This window comes from Ictalurus furcatus, chromosome 5 (genome assembly GCF_023375685.1).
Source record: "Ictalurus furcatus strain D&B chromosome 5, Billie_1.0, whole genome shotgun sequence".
NCBI lineage: Eukaryota > Metazoa > Chordata > Actinopteri > Siluriformes > Ictaluridae > Ictalurus > Ictalurus furcatus.
Window position 1 is genome coordinate 1843232 of NC_071259.1, and position 22139 is coordinate 1865370.

Below are 22139 nucleotides of genomic sequence, written 5' to 3' on the forward strand. Positions count from 1 at the left end.
ATAAAAGAATGTTTTATAGTAGGAACAACCTAACTTTATATATATTTTCACTGTATGTGTAAAAGGCGCTATACAAATAATTATTACAATTTATTAATAATAATTATTATTAATTGGTGTCGTCGTTGTTGTATCTTCGAGGAGGATGTGTCTGCGCACTTTTGCGCAATGCGCAAAAAATAATTGCGCAATACATCACGACATTTATAAATTTTATTTATATCATGCACAGCATTTCCATGACTGCGTGTAAAATCTGTGTGAGAAACTACAAGCTTATTTCTACTAAAAGTTTACCGCAGTGTTGTTATACAGGGTGAATTAAGCTAACTTTGGGCGGTTAAACTTAGCAGCATTTATTTTCTGCCTTGATTTTGTAAAAGACAAAACTTGTTATTTGAATAAACCTTTTCAGTGGACGTGGATCTTAAAATGTGTGTTCATACGATATTAGAAAACGTTAATGATGAATTTGGATATTTTCAAATATTTATTGAAGCCATGATTAAGGTTGTGTGTGACATTGTCAAACATCTCATGACACAAAAGCGTAGCTATGATTCATTAGAATATGATTTAAAAAAAAAAAAAAATTTCCCTTCATGTGTAGACAGTCAATACTTTAAGGATAATCAAAAAAGTATAATTTACTGCAGTATTAATACAATTTTTTATTATTATTTATGACTCTCAGGTTCAATAAGAGAGAAAGAGAGAGACTCAGAGTCAGCACTTTGGCCAAAAGGGGGCGCTACAACATAAAAACAACTGCAAAATCTCTATACAGTTTTTTTCGATGCCCTTGCAGCATAATCAGCCAAGCAGTAGGTGTCAAACATCAGCAAAGCAATAGCAGTTGGTGCAAGTTTTGCCTTTTGGAACACTGTTCCTACATTGTCAATCATTTTGACTTAGATTGCTTCCATTTAATGTGTAACAAAATAGTTCAGCCCAGTTTCAGTGCCCTATACAGTACAACACCTTTGTCAAACCTGAGAGGAATTTTAAACAAAGCAAGATTTGTTTAATCGAAAAATAAAATATTATAAACACAGCAAAAATATATATATACATGTTAACAAACACATTACTTCATTGGTGATAGTTTAAACACAGGGATTCAGTCAGTAGTGCGAGGTAATGGATTCCCAGTACACTTGATTTTTTGTTTTTGTTTTTTAAAAAAATGATTTATAGTATTACTTCTAGTTTCTTACAGTTTAGTAGCGGCTTTTCTTAGTCAGTGCTTTAAAATGAGACTTTTCCATCACAACATCAGAGAGAGAGAGAATTTTTTTTTTTCTAATACCCTTTGAAAATGCTACCTTTAATTTCAACCTGACAAAACCGACAGATATTTCAGTACACGGAGCCTGAAATTATGACTTGCTGAGGAGATTACATATGGATTTTAAGTTGTGCTGAACAAATATAGTAAAAAAAAAAAAAACAACAACAAAAAAACATTTGTCAAGAGATTCAAGACATCATAGTGGAAGTGTAATGTTGATATTGATATTGAGTGACTATCAGAAAGTACCTTCATCAATAACATCAGTGAGATTTCCTTATGCCAAACATAAGCTACATTATTTTGACCATGAACCGCTTCGAGCTACAATCACTCGAAACGGGTGACAGTCCCAGTCCCTTGCGGTTAATATGGCTGCAGTGTTGCCACGCTGTACCCGGCGGGTGGATGCCAGACCGGCACCGAGTACGGGTACGGACGAAACGTGGCCTCGTACGGCCCGAGGAAGGGACCCTGCAGGGGATGTGTGGGATGTGTCTGGGATGGAGGAATGTTGACATGAGCAGGGAAGAAGAAAGGCTGATGGGGTAAAGCTTTCATCTGTTCCAGCGCATCCGCTCTGGGCCGGTTGAAACCTGACAGCAGGTATGGCAAGGTGGGCAATGCAGTTTGGTGCACAAGGTACTGTTGGGTCGGCTTGGGAACCACCATCTTGGATTTGTCCTTTCGGTCTGGGAAGCGTACGGGAGATGGGAGCTTCTTCACCAATGTCTCGGCGCTATTTGGCCTCTTGGAATTCGGAGCGTGGGGTTTGTAAAACGGCTGTAAGGATACGGGCCTCCAGGGATCACGGGAGCGAGGGACGACCTTGGAGAAGCTTGAGGCAGACGGCACCCAGCAGGCCGAGCTTAGAGACGTGGGGACGGGTGTCCGGAGCGCTGGGTGTCTCTGGGTTTTGTCCGGATGTGTAGACGTGAAGTTCAGGAAGTTGTGGTGATTTGGGCGTAACAGAGGGGACGCGTCTTTGGGGCAGGGGTAACGGACGAAGGGTACGTGCACTCCAGATTCAGGCGAAGCTCCAAAACGTGCTTGCTTCTGCTTCTCTGCTTCCGGAGCTGCCGTCTTTTGGGTCGGAACGGCGACACAGTCCTCGGAGGAAACGGAGAAAGGGGAGGGGCTCCGTGAGGAGGACGGGGAGGACAGAGGCAGGGGTGAGCCGTCAGAGGTGTGGCTTACGCGTCCAGAAGGTGTGGTCGAATGTGACAGATGAATCACAGAGGGTCTCTCAGGCTCTGTGACGTCCTCCAGGCCAGCAGGAGGCGTTACGCTCAAGCTCGCCTGCGCCAGACGCTTCTTCTTCTCCAGAGGGGACATAACAAGGGCGGGGACTAGCGGCTGAAGAAGAGGCTTCTCTCTGAGACACATGTCTTGAGATGAGACCTGGTCACCGTTCGAATGCTCAGAGGAAACCGGCCACGGTCCGGAGTGCGAACACACTCCTCTCTCACAGGGATGACTGCCTCTCAGAATTTCCTGACAAACAACAAACACGCACACGTTTTAGAGAAACGTTCCAGTCAAAGCAGCATAAATTTCCATTTCATTAATTATTGTGAGGGGCTGTATGATTTATGCTTTCAATTTCATATCTTCTCCAACACACTATTCGAAAAATAGCCCGAGGTTATTGTTATTGTTTTTTTTTTTGGTTGTTTTGTTTTTTCCACACACCCATGGAAAAGGGGTTTCCCTTTCACACAGAGTTCCGAGAAAGACGACTGTAGACCGCTAAGAACCCTTACTCATCCACGGAACCCTTGAAGGGCCCCGTGTAAACAAGCTCTGGTGTCGAGATCAGAAGCGCGTCACATATGGAAGTGTACTGAATTAAAAATTCTGAGGTTTTCCTGAGAAACATCTCGTATCGCTGAGACATTTTATTGAGGAGAAGAAGAAAAAGTTGCGCTCTAGCATCAGATGTGCAAAGAGAGCTGTGGTATAAATAGGATGTTAGGATTAAGAGAAGAAGCAAAGAAAAAAACAAATAATGGTAATTATTATAAAACGGAGGAATTTGCCAGACTGGTTTCAAGGACTGAGGCGAAAGATTTTGATCTTGAAACCACGTTTGCTCTTTTATTGTTGATAGAACCCCGGAATGCGGATGAGAACCGAACGCTGCTTTGCGATATGTGTTTTCATTTTATTTTAAATTTTACCTCTGGGTCGTCTCCGTCCGTCCTCCGTCTTTTCTTGCTCTCGGATTTGCCCTTGCCCTCCTCGCTCCTCTTGTACTGTTTACGAGGTTTCGATGGAGGAAGTGGCTTGTCTTCCTCTCCCCTCCGATGCCTTTCGTAAGGTAGAACTAACCTGCCGAGAGAAAGGAGAGACACAACCGTGACAACAGGGTCGATGGTTAAAAGCCCTGCTTATAAAATCCCAGCACCAGCTTTCTGGGTTTCTGAAACTCTTCACGGACGACCGAGCGACCGGGATCACGTTACCGCGGTGATTTAGACTGGAGAGTTCAGCTTTCGAAAAGCGATCCGGTCACGGTCGGATTTTTAGCTAGTTTATAACACCCTTATAGTATTTCTGCTGGGCGGAAGGAGTAAGAATTCAATTTCATTCGACAATGACGTCGTGAATCATTGAATCTTCCGATGACATCACAGCGAGTGGGTGCAGGGTGACGACGACGACGGCGGCGGCTAATTGGATCAGTAATATTTCGTGTGGTTTAATTTGTGTTCGAGTTTTGGATTTTACCTTTCGTAATGTCTGCGAGTGCAGGTGGCGGCGCTGGTGCTGCCCGGACTACCGCCCAGCTCATCATACACGTTCTTCCACAAGCGCCGGGTCGTCACCTGGTAACACACACACACACACACACACAGTAAGAACCTCTACGCACAACCTCCGAGCATAGAAGAAGGAACGTGACACCTGTAAGGAATAAAACACACCGTGTCATGCTGTTATCGAAAAATAATCAACGACGGACCGGTGTGATGAAGCGGAGTTACTGTTACAACCCCGACGTTGATTATTTTCCCACAACAGCACACCCCTAAGTGCTTTATTCCTCTTACACCACAACCAACGACTACAACTGTCACTCTTGTACAAGTGTGTTTCTTTTTATCCTTTTACGGTTACGTTCGACGTCGCCGGACATCCGCGAAACGAGCTAGTCCGCGTCTTCTAACGGTCGCTCCTTCTCTCCCGAAGACGTCGGAAAGTTACAGCTCTACCTCGGACTGTCCCAAAGCTCCGACGCCGCAGACTCCTTCCTTAAACGTCGAATAAACGTCTCCTTAAAGAAAGTTTCACCGTATCAGCGATCTCTCGAATCGGTCGTGATGAGCGCGCGAACTACACGAGCCGTTACTATAGAAACGATAACGTGTTAGTTATAGGCAACTCAGTACTGTCAGAGCTGCTTCCTCTAAAGAGAGGAAACGTCCGACCAATCAGAGCGCAGAATTCAGCAGCGCTGTGGTGTAAATGAAACGTTTCAGTTTTTACTGGAACTCTCTCGGTATTGCGATTAGTAAGCGGTCGATTTAACGCGTATGTGATTCAGTGACTAATTGTGTGATGGTGTCGTGGTGTTTTATGAGTAACAATATCTGTGTGATTATCTAAGCTAATCTGAGTCTCGTGAGTCATAACGCTACGATCGATCCTGTTTGACAACTTTTCTCACACATCTGTGTGTTTTGAGTGTACTTTCACTGAAGTGCGGATTTTAAAGCTTTTCTTTTATTCTCAGAAAATAAGGCACGTCGGTTCTCGCGTTCACGTCCTCAGACCTTTTCGGCCAAAAAGTAGAGGTGGATAGAGCGGTGAGACCTGCTCTAACCACGCACACTCGAGCGAGTGGAAACTTTCTGGGTGAGCGCTGCAAAAAAAAAAAAAAAAAAAGCACAGGTGGGCAGAGGGTCTTGCAAAGCGCGAAGCTTCAGGATGTCTGAGGAGGGAAGTTGGACCCCCCTCCTCGAGCTCTCGTTGTGGTTTTAACGGCCACTGCTTTCAAAATGAGCTCAGGACAAGCTTGAGTTTCCACTCCAGACACAGAGCGAGAGGCTCAGTCAATTGATGGACGCAAACAAAAATAAATAAAAAAGAAGAGCTGGCCAGACGCTATGAGATGTTCAGTTAGCAGGCAAACTGCGAGAGCTATTTATGACCCTTCATGGTGCAGCAGATGGAGGCTGGTAGGTGTGTGCGTGTGTGTGTGTGTGTGTGTGTGTGTGTGTGTGTGTGTTTGCATGCAAACCTACCGACTCATAGCCTCCAAGTATCTCCACAGCCTTGTAGATTTTCCACAGGTTAACTGAAAAACACAGAACGTTTTAAACATGCACCCTCTGTGAAAATTTGCTGAAAAGTTCTAACGATTTTTTTTTTTCTCCCATCAGTAAAATCAATCAATCAATAAATAAATAAAATAAAAATTGACCCAAGATGTCATGAAGCAGCCAAGACGTACTGTATGTTAGCGAGGAAGGTAAGCCCATAGCTACCAGTTTAACGTTGGGAAACCTGCAACGTCTAAATCATGTCGTTTACCTCAGTAATACTATCTCACGTGCAAACTTTTGGCCACGCCTACTGACCTGACGGACAACATGATGTAACGGTAATAACATATTCCACATGATTCTCCAACTGACCATGCTGAAATGTAGACACGTTTATATCAGAGTGTCTGTCTGAAATGGTTTCGGGGACATACTGTTTTAAGACGCAAGAGTCCGGTACCTTTTCATCAGTAAACGTGGGCAAGAAGCGCCTTCTCTAACAGGAAGAAGCGTCTGACGGACAAATCACACACTCTTTTTTTTTTTTTTCGGAGGCCATCAGCAGACCGGCAGAAGTATAACATGTAAAAGTTTTGAACTTTTTGCAATCCAGTGGCACTACAATGCTCCGAAAAGAGTAAAAAAAAACAAAAAAAAACAAAACAACAACCCTGGTGTGCATACAGCACGTGTGAAGAAAACAGTTATATTGCAGAATCTTTAGGATTCTGAAGCTCGTGGCCAGAAAAGTGCACAAAAGATCATCAGGATCTCAATGGGCGTTAGGTGAAGCTGGTTTTATTCTGGTTTTGCTCTGCTTTTAGCTGGGCTTGTTTTTGTTTGTTTGTTTTAAAGATTATTACCTGTCACACTGTACAAGACACCCCCCCTAGCGCCCCCCCCCCCCAAAAAAAAAAAATAAATCTTTTTGATTTCTATAACAGTCTGCGACTTGAGGCTGAGGCAGATGAATCTTGTCGCTACGTCTGTACGTGCAGGACAGAACAGAGTTTTAGGTTTAAAGGTGTAGTCAGTGATCTCCTGGGTGAAGCTCCTCATGAAGCTGGTTGAGAAGGAATGCTGCCAAGTATTAAAGAACAGATCAACTAGTTCTGATTTGTCTAACACGTCTCTTGGTCATGGAATAAACCCAAACGTCTTATGTCATGGTGTTCACTGTTAATCTAGAGTAAAATAGCAGAATTTTTTTTTTAAGGTCGTCTACGAGCAGGGGTGTAGGAACTTTTTCTGGTAGCAGTGTAGCTACTGAAAGACAAAAACAAAACATATTCATCCAAAGCCACGCCCCTCCCCCTGCCCCCCCAAAAAAATGATCGCAAGACGAGTCCCTGTCTGATTAGTTGGTGGTGGTCTTCCAGTCTCCTTTCTTTACAAAAATGTATTTATTTATTTATTTTTAAACACTGACTGCACCTTTAAAGGTTTTGCCCAATGTGACTTTCAGTAAGTCTTGCATTTGAAGCTGAAATATTTGTTTACTCACTCTGTTTAAAGCCGAGGTGAGGTATTCTCTCAATAGGCGTGCCTCTTTCCTTCATAAACTGGTACAGGTTCATCACAAACGCCCTCTCCTCGCTCTCTGATTGGCCAGGCTTGGACTCCTCTGCGCTCCCATTGGTCAGTTCTGAACTCGGCATTTCTCGTTTGAACTATTAAAATAAAAATCAAAAAAAGACACAGTGCTGCGTTAAATACTCAAATTCCAGGGGAATTATGGAAATGTTGGAATTACGGCATCTCCGATAAACAATAACCCCCTAAAATTCCTATTAAAGTGAGAGATTTTCTTTCTATTTCCATTTACAGGAAGGCACTTCTCTTTTTTTTTTTTTGCTTCTGATTGATTCAATGGCTTTAAATTTCACTTTCATATAAACAAAATTTTCACATTAAGAAAAAAAAAAAACCCCGATCTGATTCACTTTCTCATCATCTCCTCAAATTTCAGGTGAATGTGGGTTCATATCACCTCCTTCCGGGACGATTCATAGTAAAACTGAGAATGTGTGCTTTTTTTTTCTTTTTTTTTTTTTCTGCTTCTTCTTCTTTTTTTGTCACCGCTTTGAACACGTAAGCTGTCATCCTGTTTGAAGCGAAACACATCGGGGGTTTCACACACACGCACACACACACACAGAGGCATCTGCCCCAGGCTGCACTCTCACTCTCATCAGTAACACACACACACACACACACACATACCATGAGAAACTCATCACACACTTACTGTAACACGCACACACTGTAAGTCTAAAAGTGCGTCCTGAATTAAAGATGGGATGTAGTGTCTAAGGACGAGGTGTGAAAGTAGATTTGCCACCAGTCACTTTGTTTTCACCTTAATATTAAAGTGTGAATTCATTTGCACAGGTGTGTACTGAGTGCGAGATGTGTTCACCACATTCTTTGACTTCTCTTCTCAGTAAATTATTTGAATCACGTGAATTATCACATTATTCAAAGGTGAAATTTAGACTCTTCGGACTTTGACGTTATACATGTAGGGCGCGTGTTTGTACTCTTCCACGTGTGATTTATTTTGCACAAGATTCATTTATTTTCACTTCATTTATAACACACAGTTCCTTTACATTCACAGGTGACTCTCGTGATTCATTTGATTCGTTTATTTTACAGGTGACTCTTGCAAATGATTCTTTTATGTTCACATGAGACTTTATTTTAAACATGATTCGTTTATTTTACAGGTGACTCTTGCAAATGATTCTTTTATGTTCACATGAGACTTTATTTTAAACATGATTCGTTTATTTTACAGGCGACTCTTGCACACGACTCCTTTCATTTCGTATGTGAATGTTTACCCATGATTCATTTATTTACACAAGTGACTCTTGCACACGATTCATTTAGGCCTATATTCTTATGAGATTTTATTTTAAACACGATCCGTTTATTTCACAGGTGACTCTTGCACACGAGTCCGTGATATTCACAAGTGACTTTCAAACGGTTCCTTTAATTCCGTATGTGAATTTTTACACGATTCGTATATTTTCACAAGTGACTCTTGCACGTGATTCCTTTATTTCCACAGGTGACTCTTTCAAACGATTCCTGTAATTCCGTATGTGAATTTTTACACATGATTCCTTGGTTTTTACATGATTTCTTTTTCTTTTCTTTTTTTTTTTTACACATGATTCATTTATTGTCACATGTCCTTTTTTTTTTACACGTTATTCGTTTACTTTGACCTCGATTCGTATATTTTCACATGTGATTTTGTTACACATGATTCATGGTCCGTATTTTATCCCCCGCTTTAGGGCCGCTGTGGTTTAAATTACTAATGTGTATATTTTATACCGTATATACATACATTATTAATATGTATATCTTGGACCAACTAGGTCTATTCGGAAATATCACGAGCAGTAATAATAACAATGTCCTAAATGACGTGCTTTACTTCCTATAGAGAAACAGCTGATGCAGTAAGGACTCAATAACACGCCCGAGGATTGCTCTATACGTGTATCGTAACTAGAACACGGAGAGGTCAGAAGGAAACGCTGGTGAAAATGGGAAATTGCTAGAATGATGAAACTTTGACGTCAACGGTGCAATCTTCACATTTGAAGAGTGTTAAAGGCCGGTCAGTGCGAATTATCGCCATCTGGAACCGCCTAGAGCTGACTCACTCGGTTTCAGTCACCGCTGTATCCTGGTCAGGGTCACTGTGGATCCGGAGCCGATCCCGGGAACACCGGGCATGAGGCAGGAATACATATTGGATGGGTGGACCCCAGTGTGCGCACACACACACACACACACACACACCTAGGGGGACTTTATCTTAGTCAATCCACCTACTGGCATGTTTTGTTGGATGTGGGAGGAAACCGGAGAACCCAGAGGTCCCCACATGGACACGGGGAGAACATGTGACAGACAGTAACCTGAGCTCAGGATCAAACATTGTCGTTTTTTACAGCTTTAACATACAAATTCTGGGCAAAACCAACAAAAAAAACAAAAACTTTTCAAAATATTACGCATATTACGTTTTCACGTATTGCTGTGTGTCGCAACGGGGGAAAACAGAGGAAGAAATACGCCTGAAATGATCTGAAATTCAACCGTCATCGTGTTTAGAATTAAACTGTACCTTCGCAGACCAGAGTATCCTGAGAGATTTAAAAAAAATAATAATTAAACATTAAAGAATTTAAAAAAAAATTTTTTTTTAAATGATAAGACAAACTTGTATTCAATTCTCGTGAGGAAATCAAAGCGTTACAGCGGCATGAACGTAAGAATACGAATAGTCAGGGAGAGAAATAAATAAAGTGCCGATTTGACGAGTATACGGATTGAACGGTGGCAACACGATGTGCACATACATGACATGAATGCATAGTGCAAAATGAAAGTAGCAGCGTGATCGGAAAATGTGCGCACAGAAAATTAAAAAAAAAAAAAATTTAAAACAAAAAAACCCCCAGCAGAAGTGCTAGTGCATGATTGTTCATGTGTGAATACTCAAATGTGTGAGTGACAGAAGCATGGTATTTACTGACTCAAATTATTCTATAGTCCAAATGAACTTACACATCATTAACTGTCTGTTCTAATGCGTGGGAAAAAGGTTTCACTACAAACAGTTCCTTTCCCATAGAACATGAGCGAATACCTAACTGTAAGGGCACAAAAAAGAAGAAAGAAAAAAAAGAGGTGGTAGCTAAATATCAGCGAAAAAATATGCCAGATTGTCTAGTGTGGTGTAGCCAAAAGTGGAAGTGTGCTAAAGTGGCAACCCGAATAAATAAAGAGCGAAGACAATGAGACTTTAGTGAGACGCAGGCCGCAAAGCAGGAAATGAAAAACACCAGGGCAGCACAAGCACCCACCAACTGTCACAGGATCAATCACACGCTCAACCGTTCTGCAGAGTTTTTATGAAGTGAGGAAAGAATTGTGGTCGATGTGGCAGTAAGAGATTGTTCGCTCCAGAATTCACCTGATATTATTCAGACGAGGAGTTGCGTGACATGACACATGAGCAAAAAAAGTACAGAGTGGAAAAAGAGAGTAAAAAGTGTTGTTTTTTTAAAAAAAAATCCTTTAAAAAGTGACTCACTAGAGATGGGACTGACGTTTGAAGGATTTCTGAGTAGAGCAGAAGCAGAATGTAAATCTGTCAAGTGTGTGTGTGAGTGTGTGTGTGTGAATACTTTAATTGTAGGACATAAAGGATAACATACTGTAAGTCTGATGGTGACATTTTGCACCGTTAAAAATATCTTTCTTTTTTTTTTTAGATAGATAGATAGATAGATAGAATAACTTTAATGACTGATCCTTCTTTATGTGTGGCCTTCCTTCCGAAAATCCAATCATTCCCATGAAGGTAACTCGTAACCCGAGTCACATCTACTCACGCCGCATGGATTTACAGAAAAGAACGACGCCGCCGCTGTTGTTGTTGTTGTTGTTTGTTTGTTTGTTTGCTTAAAGAAGTCAACAAAAGTGACGGGGCTGAAAAAGACGGCAAAAAATGGCCCATCGCTCATGAAGGAACTACTCCAGCTGAGCAGGATGTGTGATCTTGGCTTTCCGAAGTGTCACAGACGAGCAGAGCAAATCACGACGTTCCTAAGAGACTGTAAGTCACATGACTGCGTCGTGGACTAATTGGGATAAATTACCCTGTGAGAAAAAAACCCAATAGAAACCCTTTTAATGGCTATAATAGGAGTTGTATTGGTTTTAATGAAAACTCTAATGCTCCCTCTACTGGTAATTTGTTGCCTTCTATTGGTGGCATGTTATATCTAGTAGGATCAGTAATGTTAATGGTAGTGGCTTTAATGGCAGCTAAGGGTTTGTAATGGTCTTTGTAGTGGAAAACATTAGACGTTTTGTGATTGTCAGTAGGGTAGGCGAGTCTCGTTTTAATTTGTTAAAATTTGTTAAAAGTTACGTTATTTAAAGGGCATTATGTACATCTGTAAGACGTAGAGTTCTAGATCTTCTCGCTCTATATGTCAGCATTCAGCACTACCGTATTACGTGAAGTGCTTCGGAGCACTGTTCGGTTGTGTCTAATAGGTTCCGGAAGCTTCTTCCTGGATCACACCTCGTCCGATCGGATGAATCTCGATCTCTGGAGCAGGTTGTAAGGTGAGAACAGGTCAGGCTGGTGGAGGTGGTATGATGCTGTGGGGAATGTTTTCCTGACACACTTTGGAACCATTAATACCAAAGAAGCGTCATTCGAATGCTACTATCTGGGTACTGTTGCTGACTACTGCTGACGACGTCACGAGGATTCGTGATCGCGACACCAGACCAGAATCCATCAGAGCGCCTTTTGGGATGTCGGAGCTCGCAGTCATGTCAGCGTGGTAAAAACACTAAAGTGGCCACGAGTGAAAAAGTCATTCGTGTTTATAAATTGTTCCTCGAAGGGAATTTCAATCGACACGTCTAATATATTGCGAAATGGGTTTTTTTTGTTTGTAAATCCACTCCACCACCAGCTCAGCGGACACGAGTGGCTGTACGGTAAACCCTCGACTTTCCGTTTGACGTCTGCAGCGGTCGTCCGGGGGGGGGGCTCGAGTAAATAAAGTTCACTCTTAGGGTTTCAGAGTGAATTGAAGTTCCTCAGAGAGATCACAGCTTCCCAGAAGCAGACCTCTGAAATGACTAACATCGTCAGCATTGAGGTGGCTGCTACTGCGGCTGAGTAATATTGAAGATGTGGGTCCCTTCTTTTGGTTTGCGAAATGAGTCACTTGGAAGACGAAGCCGAAACCAGTTCTGTGTTCTGTCAAGGGGATAATATTGCAAATGTGGGCCACAAAGGGGTAACCCTAAATGAGTCAAAAGTATCACACCGTCCTTTATGCAAACTATTTCTTTCTTTTCTTTTCTTAAACGATAGCGTCGCTGTCAGCACGTAAGCTGCAGGCCAGATTTGGCTCATCTTCAGTGAAATTTCACCCTCAGCGAAAGAGTCTGCCGGCTGCACAAACACTTCCTGTGAAATTGACAAAACCCAGTTTCGAAGAAAGAAGCTTTTTTTTTTAATTATTCTTGGAATCTGCAACGCTAATCGAATCTGGGAACTTCTGCAATACGAAGAAAAATCTGTATATAAGTCAAAACCAGAGTTGCAGAATTGAACCGACAATTTTACACTTCACTATTTCCTCCAGACGCTTCGAGCTCGAGAGAAGGTATTTCGTTGATATGATATTTCAGACCACAAAGCTGTTGAATGCGACATTCCGGTTTCAAACAGGAAGCAGCTTGTTGTCCGACTGCCGCTCCACCACCCCCCCCCACACACACACACACACTCCCACCCCATCGAACAAAACCGCGACTAAAAACAAACCCCGAAACGACAAACTTGCCGTAAGCAAGCTCGTCTTAAATTTCCACCTTATTTCAAATTGTCGAAAAAGACGCCTGTCCCCCGCGCGTGGGCCGCGTCAATAACGTCTCAGAACGAAAGTCGGTCCCGCGAATGTAAGGGCAGCTCTCGCCACTGGAAATGTGCAGCTTCCGAAATCTGACGCAAAACTATTACACACGCGAAATGAAATGTTACTTCATTCCCAAGTGAGTCACAGTACAAGCACTGCTCTAAGAGTTAAAGGGACATGGCTTGACGGAAAAACTTCATTTCCACCGCCATCGTATCGGTGTTATTCGAGGTTTGTTTTTTGTAGCTAGCTGAAAAAATATATATTTTCCGTAAATAAAAATACGATGCCCATACAGTGTCTTCATATATACAGAACATGCTTCGAACAGCTGTGTAACTTTACAAAATAGCAGCAAGACACCATAGTTATATCACGTCCAGCTCTGTGGTGCACTTGAAAAATTGGGAGGCGGGGCTTAGGGGATGGAGTGATAAATAACCAAAGAGTGCTGCAGGAACGAGTCGTTAAAAAAAACCCGGAAACGAGTTAGCGTTTGAGCACGTCCGGTTCCATCGTGTATATTTTCATATCTACGGTGTGATATACGTCAGTAATACCTCACTGGGGATTCCGTTACGCTTTTTACGTGTACTGAAAGAGACGGTTGCTAACAGGTGGGACTACGGAGGTTGTCGGGGACGATAAACGTCATCACGCCGAACCGGGAAAACTCCTCGACTACACCCGCGTTGTGTTTATACTCACGCTCTTGTGAACTATTCCAACTCAAACGCTCCGACTTGTAGATTTATCAGTCGATAGTATTTTCCAATTGTAGTGTTTTTTTTTAAAATAAAGATCGAAAGAGTCGTAGCGGTTGTGACGTTGAAGCCGTGCGACCGTCGGTCGTGTGGTTCGTTTACAGCCCGGCTTTAGCGTCTTACTCCCGGCGATCGCATTTAGGATCGAAAATCCATACAGCGTTCGTTTGTGAAGATGATCTCGACGGACGAACTGCGTAAGAGTCGTGAATTTTTTCTGCGATAATCCAAACCCCGATGGGAAAAACCCTTTTTTTTTGTCGAAGGAACCAGGATGATGCTGACTTCCGGGTTGGTCTACAAAAATACGTCACTCTATACAGAGAAATCGGTTATCGCGGTTGTCCAAGATGGCTGCCACGTAGCGACACGGTTTTACACGGTGAAGATTTGTTCATGTTTAAATGTTACCGTCAGTCACTCTGGCGTCCTTAATCACAAAGCGTGATTAGTGTAATAATAATAATAATAATAATAATAATAATAATAATACACAATGAGTTGAACGGGTTCAATGGTTTGTCTGAGTTGGCCAGCAGTGTTTCTGGAAATGATGGGATTTGCATTCACAAAATTCCAGATAAGGGGGAACTATTGTTTAACGGAACGACGAATCAGGTCACAAGCGAGAGGAAATTCACGCTCTGAGCTTCTAAACAGCAAGACCAGGCATGTTGAAACTCACAGTGTCAGCACAGGCATAATCATACTAAGACACTGATGAGTGTTGACCTATCTGAACACACACACACACACACACACACACACACACACACACACGCACACACGAAGACGTCAGTTTAAAAGACGTACAAGACGAGAAATAGGGGAAAAATTGCGACTGACTCATAGCAGCCCTTTGAACATGTGCCGATTGCGAATGCCTCCATTTATGCAGGTTGACAGTCATCCCGGTTTTTGTGAATATGTTGGAAACTCTAACTCAGTCAGTGTGACCTAGAATCACAACCGTCACGCTCTGTTTAGTACCGAATTCTTCCTTCTCGTTCATTTTCTCTAAAACACTAAGGAGTCTTTCTTAAAAAATAAAGGTCCTTCAGTGGTTTGCAGCAACGTAGGAACCGCGAAGAACCTTCTTCTTCTTGTCAAGAACCATTTCTCATTGTATACTCTTCTTGACGTGAGCTCTATGGTTCTCTGGAGATTAAAGAAGTTCTTCAGAGCAGTATACTGGTTCTTCAAGGTATCATCCCTTAACAGGTTAAAGTGAACCCTAGAAGGTTCTTTGTGAGACTGGATCTGTAAGAAGGTTCTCCTGATGTCACTCTTAAGAACCTTACTTTCCTTCCTTAAAGCGCTAACGAAGGGTTTTGTTATTTTTTTGTATGTTTTTCCTCATTAAAGCACCGGCAAATAGACGGTTCTCTAAAGAACTCGAGAGTACGAGGTCATCAGGCTGAGAAACCTTTTCTGGTTGTAATTGGAACCTTTTATTTTTTATTTTTTAGACATGAGTGTAGGTAAAGCTGTAACTCTGGCATGCTCAGGACAGAGGCGTTTGCGCTTACTTTAAGGGGAAAAAAAAAGGAAGGAGTGTTCATACGACGTGTAGCTGCTCTAACGTACGCGAGAACAGGAAGTAGTTTCGTGGATGTTCTATAAACGGGTGAAATCACGACGTGCCGAGGTTGACGAGGGGAATGAAAGACTTCGGGACGCGCCGTCATGGGAAAATAATCCACCTGTACGCCGTAAGAGTATCTCCGCTTTATTACACCACCCCCGTCGTTGATGATTTTCCCATCACTGCACGACGCACACGTCAGCGTCCGTCCTCTACTCGGTCCACGCCATAAAACAGACAGGACCTTATAAACAGCGACTCGGTCATGACGGTCCTACCTGCTTTGGTGGAATCTTCTCCTCTGTCTGTTCCTCCTCGCAAACATCTATGTGTTCCTCTTCACCGCTCGCGTCTCCACGAGGCTCCGACACTGAAAATAGAGGCATGTTTTTCTTACAGGTCATATCGAGACGCACATACAAAAGGCAACAAGGACAGAAATACACACCGCTGTTGTTGTTTTTAGCGGCTTGATCTTGTTTGTGATTGTGTTCCACTTTACACATGCATTTTACACACACACACACACACACACACACACAAGCGCTCGAGCATACGTCTTCAGTAAAACCACAAGCAGCAAACACACAAATCTACAGTGTGCTTTGAAAAGCACTGCGGTGATTCGAATGCTGTACAAACAAACGCCGCTTTTGCAACGAAGCTGTTCCGTTCTTTCAACCTTCTCTGACGCGTCTCGGATAAATAACACCCGAGGGAGCGTGTCACAGAGTGTGTTACGCTTTAATTAATGCTTTGGTACAGTTTACAGCGCAAACAAACAAATACTAAAGGGCAATTCATTACAAAGTAGACACAATCCGAGCCAAATAAAGATCAGATAGATTCGACTCGATACTGTGTCTAGACTCTCATGTATACACTGTAAAACCCGGTAAGTTCATTTAACTAGGAAACTAATTACCTCGAAAGCTGATAAATCAATCTCCTTAAGCCAAATACACTTAAACATAACATAAATTTATTTTAAATTACAAAGTTTTTTTTTTTTTGTAAATTTTTATTCTATTTAAGTGTATTTGGCTTTTAAAGAAATTGATTTATCAACGTAAAAATTTTGAGGCAATTAGTTTCCTCAAATTTTTGGAGTTAAATGAACTACCCGGTTTTACAGTGTATATATATATATATATATATATATATATATATATATGTGTGTGTGTGTGTGTGTGTGTGTGTGTGTGTGTCTTTACATACAAATATATGCTTTGTGCTACAAAGATATCATTATAGAGATCAGGACCTCAGCCATTTCCTGTTAGATCTAGACTTCAAATTGAACTCTTTTTTTTTTTTTTTTTTTTTTTTGCTCTCGTTTTCAAACCCATTAAATCCTCTCTGATTTCTTGAAGCTTAAAAAAAAAAAAAAAAAAAAAAATGCCAGTCTACAGGATGTAACTTCAGGCTACAATATGTGCATATATATATATATATATATATATATAATTTACACTTTAAAGGCGTATTCGTTGTAAAATTGTTGGCTAATTCGTTGCACCTTTGGAACTTAAAAAGGTCATTTATGGCTTTGAAAAAGAAAAAAAAAAGAAGAAGAAGAAGAAGCAGAAGGAAAAAGTTCAAACGCTTTCCGTTTCCTGTAAAAGCGATTCTGTTATTAATAAAGACCCCGTTACAAACTGATACATCGGGGCTTTAAAGTAAAACGAGTTTCGTCTGGCAGGCCGTTCTACAATTATTATCTTTCAAAGTGTAGAAGTTTGCACCCCCCTCCATGCGTTATGAGTCGACATATAGTTTATATTTACAGGATTTGGCCAGACGCCCTTATCCTGAGTGACTTCAAGCACAGAAGTGAAAGGACACTACATATTAGACTGATCTTACTTATACAGCTCAGGGTTAAGGGCCTCACTCAAGGATCCAGCTTCAGTCTGGGATTTGAACTCTGAACTCCAGAACCACTGAAGCTACCACTTCCTAGTGTCATATCATAGGTAGCTATTTATTTACAATTCCAAATATATGCTGAATTCCAAAAATGCCCGAAATGAAATCTATCCTGAATCGAGACCTAAATAAATAAATAAATAAATAAATAAATAAACAAAGGTCAAACTGCATAATAAACAGACCTCAACAGAAAAATCAACAGCAAGATAGTGAAAAGAACGAAATGAACCCTCTCAGCTTCTGAAGAAGAAGAAGAAGAAGAAGAAGAAGAAGAAGAAGAAAGGGTATACGGTGAAGAACTTTAATCCCAATATCACTTTACATTTTGATCAGTATTGATATGGTAACAGATACGATATGACTATTTTTGCTGGTTGTGATCAAGAAGGAACATCCTCTGACATCTGTGTTCTGATTAAACGCCCATGCAATCTTAGATCTTAGTTGTAGATGTAGGGTGCAAAACTGTTGACGCTTACTTCCAGAAATACTTAAGAGAGATAGAGAGAGAGAAAAAAAAAGACTGAAATAACAAGTGCATGTGCGTGTGTGTGTGTGTGTGTGTGTGTGTGTGTGAGAGAGAGAGAGAGAGAGAGAGAGAACTGTTCTAATATGAAACCGCATGCTTACAAACCTTGCTTCCTGTCTGTGTGTATAAACCACAGCTTCATGATGCCTCAATCTAATATAAAATATTACTGCACAAACACGGCCCGGGGATTTCCATACGGTTTGTCGTGCGTGTAGTGTATATACTGTAGAGCATTTTATTACTCAAAACGTTTCTGTACATTTATCACTATTAACAACAGTGAAGTGGGCGGGGAACAAGAAATATACCACTATAATGACGATGTGCTCTGATACGGGAATCTGAAATCGCAGTCGTTTGAATCATTTGCTATAGTCGGAATAAGTGTGACGTTTTTCTTTTTTCTTTTATATATATATTTATATATATATATATATATATATGTATATGGAAACCTTAAGCTTAAGAGTGACGCCGCTATAGTTTAGCGCTTTCTTCACACTTGCGTATTGTTCATTATAGCACTGCTGAATTCACAACTCTGTTTGGTCAGAAGGTGTTGAATTTATTTTTAATACATGCCCTCTGTGATGAGTTGCTGCGGTATAAGAGGAATAAATTGCGTCAGGGTGTGCGGTTATAGAAAATGAATCAACGTCGTGGTGGTAACAGGACACTACACACCGATGAACTGGTACATTTGTGCTGTCATGTGACTTGGCAAGACTTACAGTGGTCAAAATGTCAGCACAATGTGAAGAAAGTGTGTGTGCGTGTGTGTCACTGTGTGTTTCATCGTGTGTATCAGTGTGTGTGTGTGTGTGTGTGTTTCTTTATTTGCAAAAAGCTTTTGTGTCGATTTATAGACTGGCTGTGGCCTGCACCCTACCCAACATCCCCTTCCTCACTTCACCGCTCCTTTCCACACATATCAGAGGACTCTGCGCTTTCGAGATTACACACTTCCTGTACTGCGGCGGTCTCTTAATTATTTGACTTCTGCATTTCGTTTGCATTGCCACAGATGCATGGGGCAAACAGGGGCACGTACACACCAAAATTATGTAAACGGTTATGATTTTCATGCGCTTTTTTTGTCGCTTATGGTCATTTTATACGGAAACCTCTATTCGCTGAATCGTTGTGAAATGACACTGAATCATCAAGTCATTCGAATGACGTGACCATAAGGTTGTGAGTTCAAACCCAGGCCTGTCTGAGAGACACCGTCGGGCCACGAGTTTACCATTTCACATGCAGCAATTTTACCGCTAGTTCTGCTTCAAGTCCCACTCTTACGTCTCTCTGGAGTAATTTTTCCGTCAGAATCGATCACGGAACCGATTCATGTGATTCTAACGTCCGTAACGTTAACTAATCCCAGTCGTCCGTCGCAGGTATCCGATCACACGTTTATCCCAGCGCATATAGTGAGAATCCGTGACTATACACTGTACTGTATGCGTGTGGTAGAGGTCACAGGTTTACACAATGATCCAATCAGCCGGTCGTGTCGCTGCAGCAGCGTGATGCATCAAATCATGCAGATACAACGGAGAAAAATGGTTTCAGAAACTGCTCATCTGGGATGTCTCGAGTTCCCGCATATAAACCCAGTCAGGGACACAAAGAGGAGGACATTTTAAGAAGACCAGGCGATGTTTGTCCTGTCTTCACCCGCCCAGTTTGCCAACAGGATCAGATTCCTGTTCTTGGCTGCTCTTGTAGCTGATCCGAGATGCTTTTCGGCTCACCACGGCTGTAAAGAATGATTACCTGAGCTGCACAAGCCTTCCTGTCACTTCGAACCGGTCCGTCCATTAACCTCTGACCTCTCTCTCTCGCCCTCTCGTTTTTATTTATATTTTTTCAGACTGTTCCGTGTGTGAAAATCCTAGGAGATCGGCAGTTTCGGAAATACTCAAACCAGCCCATTTGGCACCAACAAACATGCCACCATATATATATATATATATATATATATAACATATATAACTGTCAACTTTCTACTTATCTAATGTGCCGATGAACCGTGCTGATACAACTGGTCTGAGATTATTAGCTTGTTGTTTTTTTTTTATTATTATTTACAAAAAATATCGATTACCGCCTGGCCTATAAACGCCGATCTCTCCCGATAAGCTTCGTACGATACCGTGCAAGCAGTGAATTAATCAGATGAGGGATTTTATGCTCGCAGCACTACTGTACTTTGTTTCTGTTTCCCTCAACCACTTCCTGACTTCTACCTACAGACACAAATATCATATAGAGTTCATACGCTACGCGGCACAACCTCGGGCTCTTTATCTCACCGTACCCCACCTTATATCGTCTGAGGATTTCACACAGCATGCGTGCACTTCCTAAAACCCAGTTCTTATCGTTAACACGTTTAACATCACATACAGACACCGCGTCAGATTACGAACAGATCCAGAAACGCTCGTTCTCATGCTAGATGCCATTTTCGAAAAAACAAAAAAAACAACAACAAAAAAAAACAAGCTAGGAAAAATTGTTCATCGTTGTATCGATTTCTAATCTGAACTATTACCATTAATATATCTTACTGTGTGTATACATAGAAGAGACTGTTTAAATAATACCCCTATATACCCCTTACGATTTGAATTATTTATAATATCTTTCAAGTGTTTTAAAAGGACTGCACTGGGTTATACGACTATAAACGTCATCTTAAACTTAACATCCTCTCGTTTGGTATTTATTTTATTCTATTTCAGTACATGTATAATATTATCTCCTTACACTTATTTATATTCGCACATTTACTTCTCTTTATCTGATCCTTGTGAATTCTCTTATATGACTTTTTAATCATTTGATTTTTATTACTTGAACACATACAGCAGAATGTAGAGCACATGCATGATAAGTTTATTATTATTATTATTATTATTATTATTATTATTATTATTAGAGTATGTTCAGGTTGTCATAAATGAATAAAATGAATGAAAAGTCACTTCACTACTATCTATGAATAACTAATTACATAATGATCCACTTACAGTAAAAGTAAAAACAGACATACCCATTGTGATCGTGTGTCTCTCCTCAAGCTTCAGATCCGTGTGTGTGTGTGTGTGTGTGTGTGTGTGTGTATGTGAGTGTTTGACTGTGTGACTGTCTTCCTTCAGTGTGTATTCCCGTTTGTGTGCTCTCACCACAAGTCAGAAAGCTTTCGAAATCTCGAGGTCTGAACCAGATAGGTTGTTCCAGCTGTCATTGGCCAAGAGAACACACTTTCACTTCCTCGCTTTCTGAAGCAAAGGACGATGGGAGTTGGAGTGTGTTTGCATTGCTGACTTCTGCGATCTTGAATGAGTCGTGCATACTGTGTGAAGCAGAATATGAAATATATTGAATGCATACTGTATGTAGGATAATATGGTGGGGGGGGGGGGGTGGGGTAGTGGGTTTGGATGTGTGTGTGTGTGTGTGGCAAATTACAAACTTCGAATTATTGGTAATGTTTCCTTCTAAACACCTAAAAAACCTGCTCAGCTGAACTGTCTTTGGACTGTTGGGTTCTTGAAGAGTTCTTTAGAGCTTCCTTGCATAATTAAGGGTTCTTAGACCTCCTAAACAGGTTCTACGTGGTCGCCCTTTATTGATAGATAGAGCGAGTGACACGGCGTGGTAGAGCTCTTGATAGAACGTTTAAAATAGCTTTCAAACTAAATGTGCAGCTTTATATATTTATTTATTTATTTATTTATTTTTAAAAACTTATCGGTTCTAATTGGAACTTTTATTTTTAAGAGTGTATAGTAACAAAATATATATATATACTTTACTGTACATTTTTTGTCAGTTTTTTCACTTGCACTAAATATTTCTCCGTTCTCCAATCAAATGGGCTTTCATTTCAAATAAAAATCCAGAAGTTTAACCGTTATGTCTCGCTCTGTTGATCCTGTCTCGGACATCCCGACCGGAGATCTGACTCATCGAGCAAACGATAGCCTGCGTTTTTCCCTCCGAGAAAACTCCCGAGGTAAGACAGACACGTTAAGATGCACGAGAGCGTGTTTTCCATTTGGCGTTCTGAACGGACTGTAATGTTAGCCAGTCCTGAAGCTTAGAGAAATGTAATGCTAGTCAGGTTAGCTAGCGATAACACTCAGGACCGCCGTCGTGTCGTGTAGCGATAAGAAAGTGCTCACGTTTGTGTCTTCAGAGTCTGTTCGTTTGCATCTGCAGAAAGTCACGCAAACTGCTCGACTTTAGTGAATGAAAGGAGCTGGAGGGAGCTTTTA

At 41.3% G+C, this 22139-nt stretch overlaps 1 protein-coding gene across 1 annotated transcript; it reads right to left on the reverse strand.

Moving 5' to 3' along the window:
- Nucleotides 1–1304: 1304 nt before the first annotated feature.
- On the reverse strand, nt 1305–21106 carry arid5a (AT rich interactive domain 5A (MRF1-like)). Its single transcript, XM_053624094.1, has 7 exons — nt 20912–21106; nt 15668–15759; nt 7064–7229; nt 5539–5591; nt 4022–4119; nt 3472–3622; nt 1305–2785 (listed from the first exon to the last, which is right to left on the reverse strand). The coding sequence occupies exons 1-7, from the start codon at nt 20913–20915 to the stop codon at nt 1658–1660; spliced, it is 1692 nt and encodes a 563-aa protein (XP_053480069.1). The 5' UTR covers nt 20916–21106; the 3' UTR covers nt 1305–1657.
- Nucleotides 21107–22139: the final 1033 nt, after the last annotated feature.

What these genes read in the sequence shown, in the direction of transcription:
- arid5a (XM_053624094.1), bottom strand. An exon ending in AGAAGATTCCACCAAAGCAG is followed by an intron (nt 7,230 to 15,667) that starts GTAGGACCGTCA and finishes TTATTTTAATAG; the next exon opens with TTCAAACGAGAAATGCCGAG. An exon ending in TACTTGGAGGCTATGAGTCG is followed by an intron (nt 4,120 to 5,538) that starts GTAGGTTTGCAT and finishes GTGTGTTACCAG; the next exon opens with GTGACGACCCGGCGCTTGTG.